Below are 14,261 nucleotides of genomic sequence, written 5' to 3' on the forward strand. Positions count from 1 at the left end.
TTTGATTCGTAAGCCTTAGACCAGTAGTTCTTAAACTGGGTTCGATCGAACCCCTGGGGTTCGGTGGAGCTGTTCCAGGGGTTCGACGAAGGTGCTCTGAAACAGTTGCATATTATGAGACTTTTTTATCACCCTGCATACTAATTATGCAAAAATAACTATAGTTCATGATGACTAATTACTAATGACTTGAACAATTGAATGGAACAATTAATTGGTGTTACCCTTATTCATATTCTACCGTACTAATAAAATTTAACTCAATTTTACGGATAAATCGAAGATAGGCAGTAATTGTAAATGAATGAATGCAAAATCATAGCGTGTTTGAATTTCACTAGGTGATAAATTTGCGTCAAGGAATAGTTTATCGCAGAGCTTTACCCTAAATTATTATGATCCATTCAGAACAACCTCGATATGGCGCCGAATTAATCCTATCTCTATTTCTGTAAAATAAAACAATTGGCAAACGATTTTATTCGCATTTCAGCGCAGTTTAAAGTCCGAGAACAAATTGCTTGAACTACCAACGTTTATGGGGTATATTATCATCTTTCGGATTTTCAAAGTTATTTTTTATCAGTTTTCGCCTGTTCACCCGCATAACTTATACAACAAAAACCATCTGCTCATTCTGCCGCCAACGCCATTGTGACAAAACAATGGTTATTCCCACATGGGTATTGATATCTAAGGTTTCATCACAATGTTTATATTCTATAACCTTGCAAGAATTAGCTTCCGCTTTATGACGTTACGGTTTGGCTTCTAATTTCAACCGTTCATTACAATGGGGTTCGGCGGGAGCTTGCAGAATAGCGCAGGGGTTCGGCAGGCTCATAAAGATTAAGAACCACTGCCTTAGACCTTCTTTCCGTGCTTGACTTCCAAAATGAGAACCAGATATGACCATACCTAGGTATAAATTACACACAGCTAGAGATAATGGGCCAACTGCAAGATTGAAAATGAATAAATAACACCGTTTTAATATTGCAAAGATTGCACAAATCGACTTTCATAACTAAAATCTTAATATCATCACCGTTTTTTATATTTTTTGCCTTTTAGTGGTCAGAAAGTATGTTTCAATAATTTAAATATTCAAACTATTATTTTGATTAACTACAAAAATTCTTTAAATTTACAATTTTTTTCAACTTCCGTTAAGAAGCAACGAAAATGAAAATGTGGATTGTTGTTTATTAACCAAAAAGAAGTGGGTGTTGGTTTATAAAATTTAAAATAGGAAGTTGTGGTCGTAAGACAGATTACTATAAGTAAGTTTGTATCCATTTTCATTCTTCAAACGACAGTGTGAGAAAGAGTGGTTGGATTTGAAGTTATGCTATCCAAAATATTGACTTTTTTTCATTTTAATTTCACTTATTTTCTGTTTTGTTTTTATAGCTAAAGAATTGAGCATTGGCTTATATATAAACATGGATACCACAGTATTGAAAATAGCAGTGATCTTCATTGTTGTACTAATCTTCCCGTGCGAAGGTAAGATAATATAGGCATGAATGATGAAAATAAAAATTTGTGATATTATTTCGACTACAGCGTGTTAAATTATTTTCATCACAAAATTGTTAACTTTCAATTGAGATCGTTTGTTCGTAGGGAAGAATATTTAGTAGTGTTCTAATATTGGCGACCGAAACATTCCGTATGTCTCTTAGGAACACAGCGTTCCACTGTGATACCTTATTGAAAAATTGTAAAAAAAAATTCGTTTAAAAGTTTAATTGCCCTTTCTTACTTACACTATCGGCGACTCATGTTCTAAAGAAGTGCTCGTCATATATCGACCATTGGCAGACGGGATGGCATCCCGTACTCTGTGCGATGAATGGTTTGAAGATGGGATTAAAATTAAACTTAGTATTTGTCTATGAAATAGGTCAGATATTCTGTCAATAAAAACCGATTTTTTTTACTTTTTTCAATATATCAAATGTTCCATTCTATTTAAATGTAACAATTTTACTTTGAACTTAGATGATTCAATGTAATGTAAATGCATTATGACTTTTGTTGTAGAGGCAAAGTATTTGACGCCAAAACAAAATATCGATTTTTTTTTGCGTTCTTCATTTAAAAACGTTGCACATAGTGCAATGGTTTTCTTCGTTGTGATATTTGTAAGATTTGAATTAAATATTAAGGGCTGAAAGGAATATAAATCTTAAATTAAAGTTCAAAAATTTATAACTTATAGATGGGTTACGCCAAGGCTTCCATATTTGGGACATGAACTGCGTTTAAGCAATAACCCGCACATATTATGTTCGATTACATTTCCCAGGTTTGGATTGTTATGTTTGCGTGGATACTAATTATGACGGGGAAATACATCAAACATGTTTCAAGACAGTGTCTGGAACAACTACAATTTATACTTGTACCGCAGATTCTGGATCTACTGTTCATTATTGTGGAACAAAATTTGTAGTGACAGATGGTGGGTGGTATAACATCATATATTTTTTATCATATTTGACATAAATTATACCAATTATTCAGAATTACCAACATCTACGATTATAAATTAAAGGCATTAGCTAAACTATTTTTTACGTGAAGATTTATTACTTTTTGCACTCGGACATAAAAACTGACAAATATGCCCAATCTTTCGCGTAACATGATAAAACTTAACCAATGGTAATTATAATGGATGTTTTCCCGACCTAACCCCGGGAAAGTTCTTCCAATACTTTACCATTGCGAAACTTTTGATGCTAATTTTAGGAGTGGTACTGTGAGTTGGTGTCTATAAAATAGTTTACATGTTTCGAAAAAAAATTTGATTCTAAATATTCAATCACCTATCATTTCGAAGTGCCGACAGAACATTTTGATAAAGACGAATTGAGTTAGGTAGATTTATACTTAAATTCGCGAAGACAACTAAAAAAACTGACAATTAGCATGCAAAATTACGAAAATGAGGCAATGTTCACAGACATGCCTGAAAATCTTTTGAGTGACAAAAGTATTTGAGCCGATGCTAAAGTTCCCATTGTTACGTCATTTTTGCATTTCTCTGATTAGACAATGTTACGGAAGTAAACGGTGTCAGTGTTGGAGAAACATCCCAATTATTCCAACATTCGGAATTAATTGTTCATAAATCAGTATGTTTCTTTTTAAACGTCATATTAGCAGAAAAAATAAAATAGGTTTTCAGAAATGGTTACTTGCTATCAAAATGTATCTAAAAGTTTAGACTTTAGAATAACAATAAATGTAGATTTGGTCAGATATAATCAAATAACTGATGTTTTTTGTGTATGTATCAAGGAGTAACAACTAGTGTTGAACGTTATTGTATGGCTAGTACATCAGATGAAGATGTTTATACAGACGCAGTACCATCTTCTACAAACTGTAAAACCTATTTGGACGAATGGGGCAACCCAACTTCTACAACTGAATGTTATTACCATTGTACAACTGACAATTGCAATAATATAACGACTAGTAAGTGGTAATTGGTGAGCATTTTAGCATAAGATAATAACTGGGCAATGTTTTTGTTACAGTGATATAAATTGAAAAAAAAAATACTTCAATCTCCTGACGTCGTTGTTTCTGTTTTGGGCACAACATGTACGCATGGATCGTTTTGTTATTATATTGTTGTTGTTGTTAGTATTCTTCATGCTGTTGTGAAAAAATCGCTTCATCTTCATTTACTGGCCCAATTGCTTCAAAATTTCACTATTTTATGCTAGAAGACTATTACTTTTATTTATTTCAAAAATATCTATGGGCTGTATGGGATTCGTTTTTAGTGTGCGATGGCGTCATCCGCTGTGGCGTAAGTGTTCAGGCGACGTCATTTGGACTGCGGTACGTTTTGGTTTTGGTTGTTGTAAAAACTACTGAATCAATTGCTTTGAAATGCTCAGTAGATAAAGATTGTTGCCTTCGCTGGGAGGGTATTGATTTTCATTATTTAAAAAAAACTATGTGGGCGCTTCGGCATCGTTTTTCATTTTTAAATTTCGAAATTTCGCGTGATGACGTCATCAAAATTAAAAATTGTGCATCTTGTGACATGCCGCGATCTGCGATTTGATACTAATTCGTTTTTAGCTTTCGTGTCCACATATTTGGGTATTCCTATCTTGATTTTTTACAAATTTGTATCAGAGACTACATTTTGTAAGCTATATAGATAAACATGCATTTATTATTTCAGGCTCTCTTAAGCAATGTTCATCAGACTGTAATATAGGAACATCACAGGGAAGTTGTAACTATATTACCGGAACATGTGTTTGTAGTTCGCCATATGCTGGATCTGATTGCTCAAGTTAGATTAATCATATATGTTTATATGTATAATAAATAGATTAATTATATATGTTTATTTGTCTAATAAATTACAGTACGTTTTCAGAATCTTTTCTACATTATGTTTATCAACCTCTATAATATGTGCTGCGTATTCCAATATATGACTGCGGTAATACGTATCATAAGTTTTCTACACAGAAATAAGATGATGCAATAAAAATAAATTCAGAAGTTTATCATTTTAATTACTTTCTTGACTAATTATTCGTAAATTGAAACATCCATGAAATGAATGATTATAACTTGAGTCATTTGATCGTGTACAAACGGCATGTAAAAAAATCAATACTTCTTATTAAAATATTGTACTGACCCGATTAAAAACATAAAAGCAGACACGAAATCTTCGAAGGTTCATGATTGCTAGGGTATTCAAAATGTTATAGCTTATTAAATAAATTCGTAAACCGGATGGAATTTTTGTTAAAAAACAGCTCCACAAGTATATGCTACAAGAAAAAGTTGCGTTCAATGTAACTCAGAAACCGAAAGTGGATGTATTTCGTTTACAACAAGCACAACTTGTCCTGGAACTGAAAATTATTGTTCGACAACAACTTCAACTATTTACGATTCAGGTGAGTGACTGACAGGAGCGTGGTCGTGATGTGTCTTCACCTAGGTAAAAGCTGGCTTTGTGTGACTGATTGCGATGATGGTGAAGCAGCAATGACCGACTGCTCTTTGCTGCCAATGTGATCGCCTGGTCATTGCGTGATTTAGCGCAATAATACAAATATTCTCCTGCTACTTGATCTTTAATTTATTCATTCTCATGTAAAACAACATTTATAATTCGTTTATCTGTCGATTCAATTTTTAAAGTTAGGTATAAAGGACATCATTATCCAAAACTTGCCCTGGGCAAATGAAAAGTTTGGTACATCCTCACATACTGCTGACCTGATTGCAGTAATTTGAAATGTTGAAGCCTGCCTTTTTCTTATTGGTATTGAAACTGCGGTCTTTGTCGATTTTATAACCTCTAAGGAAAATAGTCAAAACTCCAGACCTCGATAAGAATTTCTGGTGAACTCAAATTTTTATAAATATTTCATGATAAACAGATACCAAATAGAAAATAGATTTTTCTAACTGGCCCGGTAATAATTAAATAATGAAAATTTTGAATATTCCTGAGGTTTGCTTGCCTTAAGTATTCATGGAACGCTTATTTTGCAGCATTTGCAATTGTCAAATCTACAATAACGAGGGGCTGCACGTCCAATTTGAGGGCTGTTGATGAGTGCAGGTTTAATGATGTGTACACTGATTTTCCGATAAATGACGCTTCTTTAGGATATAAGGAATTTAATTGCTATTCTACTTGTGATACGAACGGATGCAATAATGGCACAGGTGAATATAGTATATTTGACATCATGAAAATCAGTGAAAATTTTTTTATGCTAGTAGCAGAGTGTAAGACAACTGAAAATATTGATTCTATTTTGTTGTTAATATTATTACTTCTTTAATAGTGATTTAAGATAAGCCTTTAGAATCACCTCCATATTTATTTATTTTAGCTGACGGAATAATAAACGGAAACGAGGCGGTGACACTCCAATGTGTTGTTTGTACTGATTCTGTTGGAGCTGGTACGTGCAACACAGCAACTGTGAGGCAAGCTTGTCCATCTGGTTCGACTTACTGTAAATCTACGGTTACTTATCTGATTTCTGAAAAAAATGACCTACGTCATAGAGGTAGGACCCCTCATAAAAATATTACCCCTATAGAAAAAAAAAAAAGCGAAAGCAATGGCGCACAAATATATGAACACAAAGTATACTGGTAACGGCTCGCCTCATTCATTCGTTGATACCGGAATTTGCCTACTGAAATATTATGATTATATAGCATGTCAAACCACTGCATCTCGTTGAAATGACAGTCCGGTATAAATAGTCTGCGATTTGGTCGTTCCAAAATCACGGACTTTGATGGAGGAGCAAGCCGAAACCCAGCAGCTGGTACGTGAACCACATGGTGGCGGCAATGAGCTCATGAATCCTTTTATACGCATTATCTTTTCTGAATCATTAATCAATCGGACGAGTATTTCAACTCGAAGCGATTGCCCATCGGATACATAATAACAAATGAAGTTAATTCAAGTTTTTTTTGGCACTTCATCACATGATTCTTTGTAGCGTCTCCTACATACCATCTAGTCAGCGTCGTTCGTGAATGTGCCAACTTTTCGATACCTACTCAATGCACAGAATCAAATGTTGAAGCAATGAGTTTTAAGAAAATTACGTGTAGTGAAACTTGCCAAGAAGATGGTTGTAACATTGGATGGCGTGAGTTCAAATCATATTCGTTCAGTTTAGAAGTTAGAATTTAGGTTACGTAGGTCAAGTTTCCTGAATGAATGGATATAATATATATTCTTCTTCGGTGTTGCAACAATACGCACTGAAATAGGGTGCAGGTCAGTGTAATTTAGTGTTTATTTAATGTCGAATGTAATTTACCTTGAAATTCTCATCTATTAAACGCTCAAACCACCTACGTGAGAATTGTGTATAAAATCAGCAGCAACTAATAGGGAAATTATGCATTACTAAAATAAAGCATATCTGCCCTAAGTTTTGTTATTGAAAAGTACGTCGAGGTAAACATAATCTGTAAATAATACGCTGTAGTATGTTTTCCTAATACGTTGTAGGCCTACATAAGCTGAGAATGCTCCATTGCCATAGTTTATAAACTGTTTTGATGCTAATTTAATGTTATACACCTCTTGTGTTATGAAGAATTAAATTTTTTTTACTCATTCCAGCTGGGAGACCAAAATGCCTAACTTGCAGCAGTTCTCAGAATTATAATAACAAATACGACGACGATGGTTATGATCAATGCCGCGAAAATCCACCCATTGCAACACCCTGTAGTTTTCCGTATGAAACCCACTGCATTATACAAGAACATGGAATACAGAAAAGTATATTTTCTCGTCTCCCTCGATTTCGCTTTCTAGTTCTTCTATCACAATGTTCTGTTATACGTTGCCTTATTTTGTTCGCTTTTCCATTTATCTCCTTCCCCCCTATTTATCGTTTTCATTATACTCATTTAATCTATATTTATTTTGTAATTTCTAGGTTATATACCTGGGATTCCTAGGAGAATAACTAGAGGTTGTTCCTATTATGACATCGGAAATGAATGTTCTTCAACAATGATTCGGAATATTACAATCCAGAATTGTAATTATACCTGCACTACTGATGGATGTAACATAGGTACGCCTATTGTAACGCGAAAAAATCTGGCCTTTGTTGAAATGTTTCCTTTATGTATATCATAGAAAGATGGTAGGAGTGAGTCCTTTATCTCGATGATCTTTGGGGGCGACAAATACGTTCCGGCAGAGATGGCCGGTCTGAAGACTTTGTTAGCTGGCTTTATTCCTAAATCCCTTTGTCTAATATTACCGACATTGACTTGCAATGTGTTGGGATGTCTTGAAGCGGACATCCACTGACGGCAAAGAAAACTCAAAAATACAATCCCTACCTTGGCCTGAATCCTAAACTAAAAGAAAGCTTCCAAATGCAAAGCGCAACCTGGAGTCTGAGTCGGCCAAACGCTGGCTCGTGGCACGTGACATTTGTTTGACGTCATGATTTGTGTTAAATGACCCGTGACATTACTATAAAATAAATGAGAGAATATTGATGGTTGCAATGGTTTACGAGTGTATTTCTTACAACAAAATTTCAAAATGGGACTTTCATTTCAATAAAATAAATCTAGTTTTGGTTATTATTTGTACTTAATCTTTTTCAGAGTTTTTTTTAACGAGTGTTATATTATTACATGTTTGTATCATTTATCATACATTCACATTTTTGTTACAGGAGGCGCATCGACAGAATCTTTGCAAGCTGTTGTAGCAGCAGTTGTATTCAATCCATGAAACTTCTGAAGTGCATAAAAAGAAAACATACATTATGAGAAAATTAAAATTGTGTATTCAATGCATAATTGTGTATTGACAACACGCTGAATGAGTTTTCTCATAAAGTTAATTTATACTTTCATAATCGGAGAATCGAATCGAAAAATATTTTTTTTTCTTTATTTAAAACATACTCTGTCCAGAGCGTATTCGAACAACAAAATTGTATTTGAATTTCGTATTTTCGTTTTATCGAACAAGATTTCGTCTATAAATTATACGTTAGTCGATTTATTGAATAATGAACAGCAGAGGTGACCCCTCGTCACTTTTGTGATTGGCAGTGACCTATGAATTAAGTTTTGAAACTGGCATTTAGCTTCATAATATAACTTATATATTAATATGTATGAACTAAATTATCATTGTTGTAATCAAATGAGTAAAATAGTAAAGATACATTTGAAAATTTGTTCATGTTTATTTTTCCAAATGTTCATCAAAATACCAATCGGTAGGTTGTCAGAAAGAAGATTTTTATCATGCTTGTGTCATAAATCAGTCTCTTTTTCAAATTGTCGTCATAGATGGACGACGCTCGAATATACAGGGATGATTTAAAATACTCTGATTAAAAATTACCAGTGAGGGACTTTGGCAGAAAAGACAGTTGACGAGAATTTACTGAAATCCGACGACGATATGATCGATATAGGTAATCGATAAACGCTTTGAACATTTTTTCATCTTCGTTATTGAAGTCAATAATTCAAAGATTGAATTCACTTTACTAGTACGCGAGGAAGCGCTGAATGATCACATTCGGGAAGTGAGCCAAAGGATACGATTAACCCAGTGTCAATTGGTCTTTAGCAGGCACGCTTTTCAGGTATTTGTTTTTACAAGTGTATGAATGTCATCTTGAGAATAGATTAAAAGATCCAGTGATCTTCAAACAGAGGGTCCGATAGACAGGGTGCCGAAAAGGATCAAAACGGGTCGCGGTGAAATCTCTCTTGACACTAACCTATGCTAAACGAAAATATCGATTAAATTTGAAGATTTGGAACCGGTACTGAAACCCACCATCATCGAAATAAAGTCAAGATTCGATCTTTTCTGCGAGAATATGAAACTTATCGGTATCAATAATTTCACTTTATTTTTATTTCAGTTCAAGGGGGCCGCGGAAAAAGTTGGCCTTACCAAGTGCAAGGGCAGGAATCAAATTTTATATTGAAATTCACGTGTAAAATGACCAATTATTTACTCAGACGTATAACTTCATCCAAATGATTCAGATGCGAAAATTATCAAAGAGAAAAAATATAGAATTTTGTGACACAAAAATTGAATTGAGGTTTTGCTTTTATATAACAGTTAGACATGAACAGTATTCACCAATTTTTCTTTAATAAAGTTCCGTTTCAATATCACAGTATTTTTATCGAGTGGAAATATCAATATTAATCACAAATGATAACGATTGACCATATGTTGTTCATTCTCTGAGTTTTAAACTAAGAAACAATAACCTTCTGATCGATTTTACGACCTAGCGCATTAAATATTGAATGCGGTTCCGCTAACTTTATTGATATGAGGGTTTATCTCCAAATGTTACGTACAGAAGGCAATCCATGGTTGGTCTTCAGCGTTTCAGTAAAGATTGTAAATTAGATATGTATTGTTGAAAACTAGAGCAGCGTATATGGGTGGGCAAATTGCGTAAAGCACTTCCACGGGAAGAAGTTTACCGGTATATGTATGTATATATGTATATAGAAAAAACGGAAACATTTTTAAAGTGTAAGTTAATGATGAAGAGATTATGCAAAACAATGCTACTTTTCAGAATCTATAGTATATATATCTGAGACAATAAAGAAAAAATATGAAGAAATTATACGGTAATATTTTAGTTTTTGTTTCATCATTGGCCTTGGTTTTGGATGTTGTAGCGTTAGCAACGCCAGGCTGGTTGGTTACGACAATCGATGCAAATGGAATAACGACGTGGACGTGTAATGGAATCTTCTTGAGTTATGTTGGAGAGATTTATTACGGAAAAGGTAAAAGTTTTGAACGACATTTCCCTAAGTTTATTCCTAGGCATAATGCTTAAACGTATTAGACTAGTCATGTTTTCATCGCGGATTAAAAGCCAAGGGTTCATTTCTAATGCCCAGTCGGGGTTTATTAAATTGAAATGGTAGTGCCGGAAGGGAATGGCTGGGTTTCTTCTGGATTACAGTACATCTCTTTTCTAGTATTGGTCGCAGGTATCTTTATCTAGTATCTTTTTCTAGTATCTTTATTTTAAGTGGAAGGCATATTAAACGTCGCATAAAAGATCTTGTAAGCGAGGCTTAAGACGAAATGAGGTTATGGTAAAAATGCTATTCGAATGTTAAAATTTATTCAATAATATATACTACCTCTAATATGCAACGTGTTTAATGAATTGGCATTCTAGAAAGAAAATATATTATTAATAAATAAAATTGCATCTGGTCATTTAACTATCGTGCGCTTGTATTCTTTAATTTCGATTGCATAATTAAGAATGTGAAAATGAATTTTTCTGTGTACCGTTGGAGGGCACTTTTCACAGATATGTCGCTACAGGTAACGGAAGGAGTACATAGATACACTCAATGTCTAAAACAAAAAAAGTACTGGTTCGCTGATAATCACTATATTCAAAGATCTCGGTAACTGGTTATATATCCAGTGGTGGGATTCAGCCGGTTCGCACCGGTTCTATAGAACCGTCTCACGGAATTTTATGAGATCAGCGAACCGGTTGGCATCACTGAAAAAACAACAGAACCGGCTGACAAAAAATTTGAATCCCACCACTGGATATATATAACCCATGTCATTCCCCATTGTTTCCCAAGATCTTGTATTCGATTACATATATATGATATTTTGCTAGCGCTCACAGTTGACGAAACATTTACCGCTGTTCTTCTTGTCGTTTCTGCGATTTCACTTTGTTGCGCAATTACACTCACTATTCGGACGATGATCGGAAAAGAGAACCATAGTATATTAACTATCGAGTTATGTCTTGCTGCCGGTAAGTATCATATAGATACTGTTTGAAATGAGTTTTTATAGATGAATTTGTCTTCTTTAAATATTAAATACCTTTAAGGAAATACATTTAATCATCACATTCAACAAAATGAAACACAACTAGAACAGAAAATTACAGCAAAAATTAACAGAACTGTGAAGATATTTCCACCAGTCATCCAACGAGAAGCTTAGGCAATAGACTAGCCCGTGAAATGTATATTGTTTCTGTCTCACATTGTCGCATATGTACGCCTAAACCAGTGGTTCCGAACCTTTCTACCCTGACGGGCCGGTATAATTAAATAAAATGTACTCGCGGACCGACAAAAATTAAAATGAGTGCAACAGAAAATAATAACATATATTTGCTTAATGCGCAAATCACTATGCTTTTAGAAAGAGAAAGGTACACTTAAAAATAATTTACATGAGGAAAAACTATCACATAATGGCGGCCAGAAATTGAAATGGGTGGTACCCCCCTAAAAAATAATATATATTTGCGTGATAAAATGCAGTGCTGGGCACCCATTATGCATAAAAAAGGCACACATCCCACATAAAAAACATGTACATGGCAAATCATGTAGAAACACAATTAATCCCAGTGAGAATTTTGCTACTGTTTCGTTTCCAATACAGGATTGCAAACGAGGCATCAAAAAATGGTTTTGCAACACGTGGCTCTGCAGCGGTTCACGGTCAATTTATTTGCTTCGTTTCAATTAACTAGAAGTAACTGGTTGAAAATTCGGATTCGGAAAATCTTGACTGTAAAGTAGAGATTTCATCGGGTTCGTCATATTAATCTCTCTGCAGTTGATTTGACAGAGCGCTTTCGCGATGAATCTGGAACCGAAAAGCATGGGCGCCCAGACGACCCCCGGCCGTTAATACCGCACTTATCAAACACCAATATAACGGCGGAAGAGAAACTGTGTGATAAACCAACGTAACTTCGACTAAATAATCAAGAAACGCATTCAGAACGAAATAAGCACGCATGCTGATTTTCAGGTTTCTGAATCTTTCGAGATTTGACGCAGCGCTTTCGCGATAAATCTGGAACCGAAAAGCCTCGGCGCCAAGACGTCGCCAGGCCATTAATACCGCACTTTATCAACCACCAATATGACGGTGAAAGAGAAATTGCGTAAGAAACCAACGTAACTTTGAGTTATTAATCAAGAAAAGCATGCTAACGGAAAGAGCACGCATGCTGATTTTCAGGTTTCTAAATCTTGCGAGATTTGACGATGCGCCTTCGCGATGAATCGAAACCGAAAAAGTAAAAAGTGTGATTACTCGGCGCCAAGACGTCGCCGGGCTATAGCCTACCGCACTTATCACATAGCAATATGACGGCGGAAGATAAATTGCGTAATAAACCAAGGTAACTGCGTCTTATCGATTTCGGTGAAAGGGATTGAGACGGTAGAAAAACAACCAAATGAAATTTTCCGCGGACCGGCAAAAAAGCTCCGCGGACCGGCGGTTGGGAACCATTGGCTCAAACGACATTCACCCAATTTCGAAGTGATTTAAATCGTGTTATAAATTTACTGAAATTGTGAAATACTAAACACTCTGAAAACTTAGCGACTTGGCTTGACTCGTGAGTCGCGACTAAAGCCTTAGGGCGCGGTATCCAACATTGGTAATATTGTTGTTCTGATTATTCGTTCAATTTGAAAATTGAAACCTGGAGTAAAACAAAAATACCTGGCGTTGCTTAAACCTGCGACTTTAAAATATATTTTATTATCATTTACAGCTATTTTTATCCTGTCGGGAATAGCAATATACTGTGTATTAAAATCAAACCGCGGATACTTGAAGCACAGCTCACTAGGATATAGTTTCGTGCTTTGTTGCATTTCTGGTGGACTCTGTCTCGTATCTTCTCTTGTTGCGGCAAAAATAGCAATTCTCAAAGATGATGTTGACGATTATGATGATGCATTTTTGATTTTATGAACTTATTCATTAGAAAAAATTAAATTAAAAAACGATATTAAATTTAATTGCAATGACATACTCTTATTTTTCAATATAAAGAAGTGTTCATGTAACTTTGTGATCAAAATACGATCCGTTACAAATCAGTGCAATTTTATCTGGAATAAAAAACAAATCAGTTTGATGGGTCTCCTATATAGGATGCATCCCCGCGTCACTTCGGGGTTTCCAACGGATAATAGTGTATCATGAAAATGGATGCGCGATCCAACCAGGCAACTTCGTAAAGTTACTGATTACTGCCAGATTCCAATCGAGCAATCTGTTATCTTCCATGCAATATTGTAGATGTGTAACAGCAGCGTGATAGGGAGACCGGGTTTTTTGAAACTGTCAATTTATTATGGGAGCCACGCGTCTCGTAGGCATCCTTGCATGAGTGGTATACAGTGGCTAAAATTGAAACATGTTCACTCAAATCCCTAAGGCCACCTCAGTGTATGGATTATTAAATTATTGATTATTGAAACGCACATTGCCAGGGTGAAAACATAACCCATCTGAGAAAATTCATCCAAATAGGTCGAGCCGTTCCGACCAGGGTGCACAACACATGGCACGATGCCCAATATCACACGCCATGAGCTCGAACGTGGCATGCGAACGGACTCGGTTAGACATTAAATTGTTTCAGTACTGAGTAAATAGTTATCCCTTATCACGTGGCAACTATTCGAACCTACCGTGGCATGTGACAAGATAATTTTAAAAACTTTGGCACGTATTCTCACTGCACACTGGTTTAGATGCTACAGTCAGACAGACAGAACGAATACGGGATAAGAAGAAGGGTCTCCTATAGCTAGAACGAGATCGACTACTCTCGCGCTTTTTATTTCTGATAAAAGTCGCGTCTTCAAGGAGCATT

At 35.2% G+C, this 14,261-nt stretch overlaps 1 protein-coding gene across 1 annotated transcript; it reads left to right on the plus strand.

The window, feature by feature from the left end:
• The first annotated feature begins 1,394 nt into the window (after positions 1-1,394).
• On the plus strand, positions 1,395-13,398 carry LOC120330380 (uncharacterized). The gene is made up of 13 exons (XM_078118308.1): positions 1,395-1,509; positions 2,315-2,470; positions 3,313-3,492; positions 4,217-4,330; positions 4,809-4,952; positions 5,557-5,733; positions 5,904-6,083; positions 6,531-6,683; positions 7,166-7,327; positions 7,488-7,628; positions 8,247-10,359; positions 11,229-11,372; positions 13,149-13,398. Exons 1-11 carry the CDS (start codon positions 1,446-1,448, stop codon positions 8,303-8,305), a joined length of 1,530 nt encoding a protein of 509 aa, XP_077974434.1. The 5' UTR covers positions 1,395-1,445; the 3' UTR covers positions 8,306-10,359; positions 11,229-11,372; positions 13,149-13,398.
• The last annotated feature ends 863 nt before the right edge of the window (positions 13,399-14,261 follow it).

The sequence above is a fragment of the Styela clava genome, chromosome 12 (assembly GCF_964204865.1).
Source record: "Styela clava chromosome 12, kaStyClav1.hap1.2, whole genome shotgun sequence".
NCBI lineage: Eukaryota > Metazoa > Chordata > Ascidiacea > Stolidobranchia > Styelidae > Styela > Styela clava.

Excerpts from the sequence above, each read along its gene's own strand:
- LOC120330380 (XM_078118308.1), top strand. The coding sequence starts at position 1,446 with ATGGATACCACAGTATTGAAAATAGCAGTGATCTTCATTGTTGTACTA. Across the intron at positions 1,510-2,314 it reads ACTAATCTTCCCGTGCGAAG|GTTTGGATTGTTATGTTTGC; the intron begins GTAAGATAATAT and ends TACATTTCCCAG. Across the intron at positions 6,084-6,530 it reads AAATGACCTACGTCATAGAG|CGTCTCCTACATACCATCTA; the intron begins GTAGGACCCCTC and ends GATTCTTTGTAG.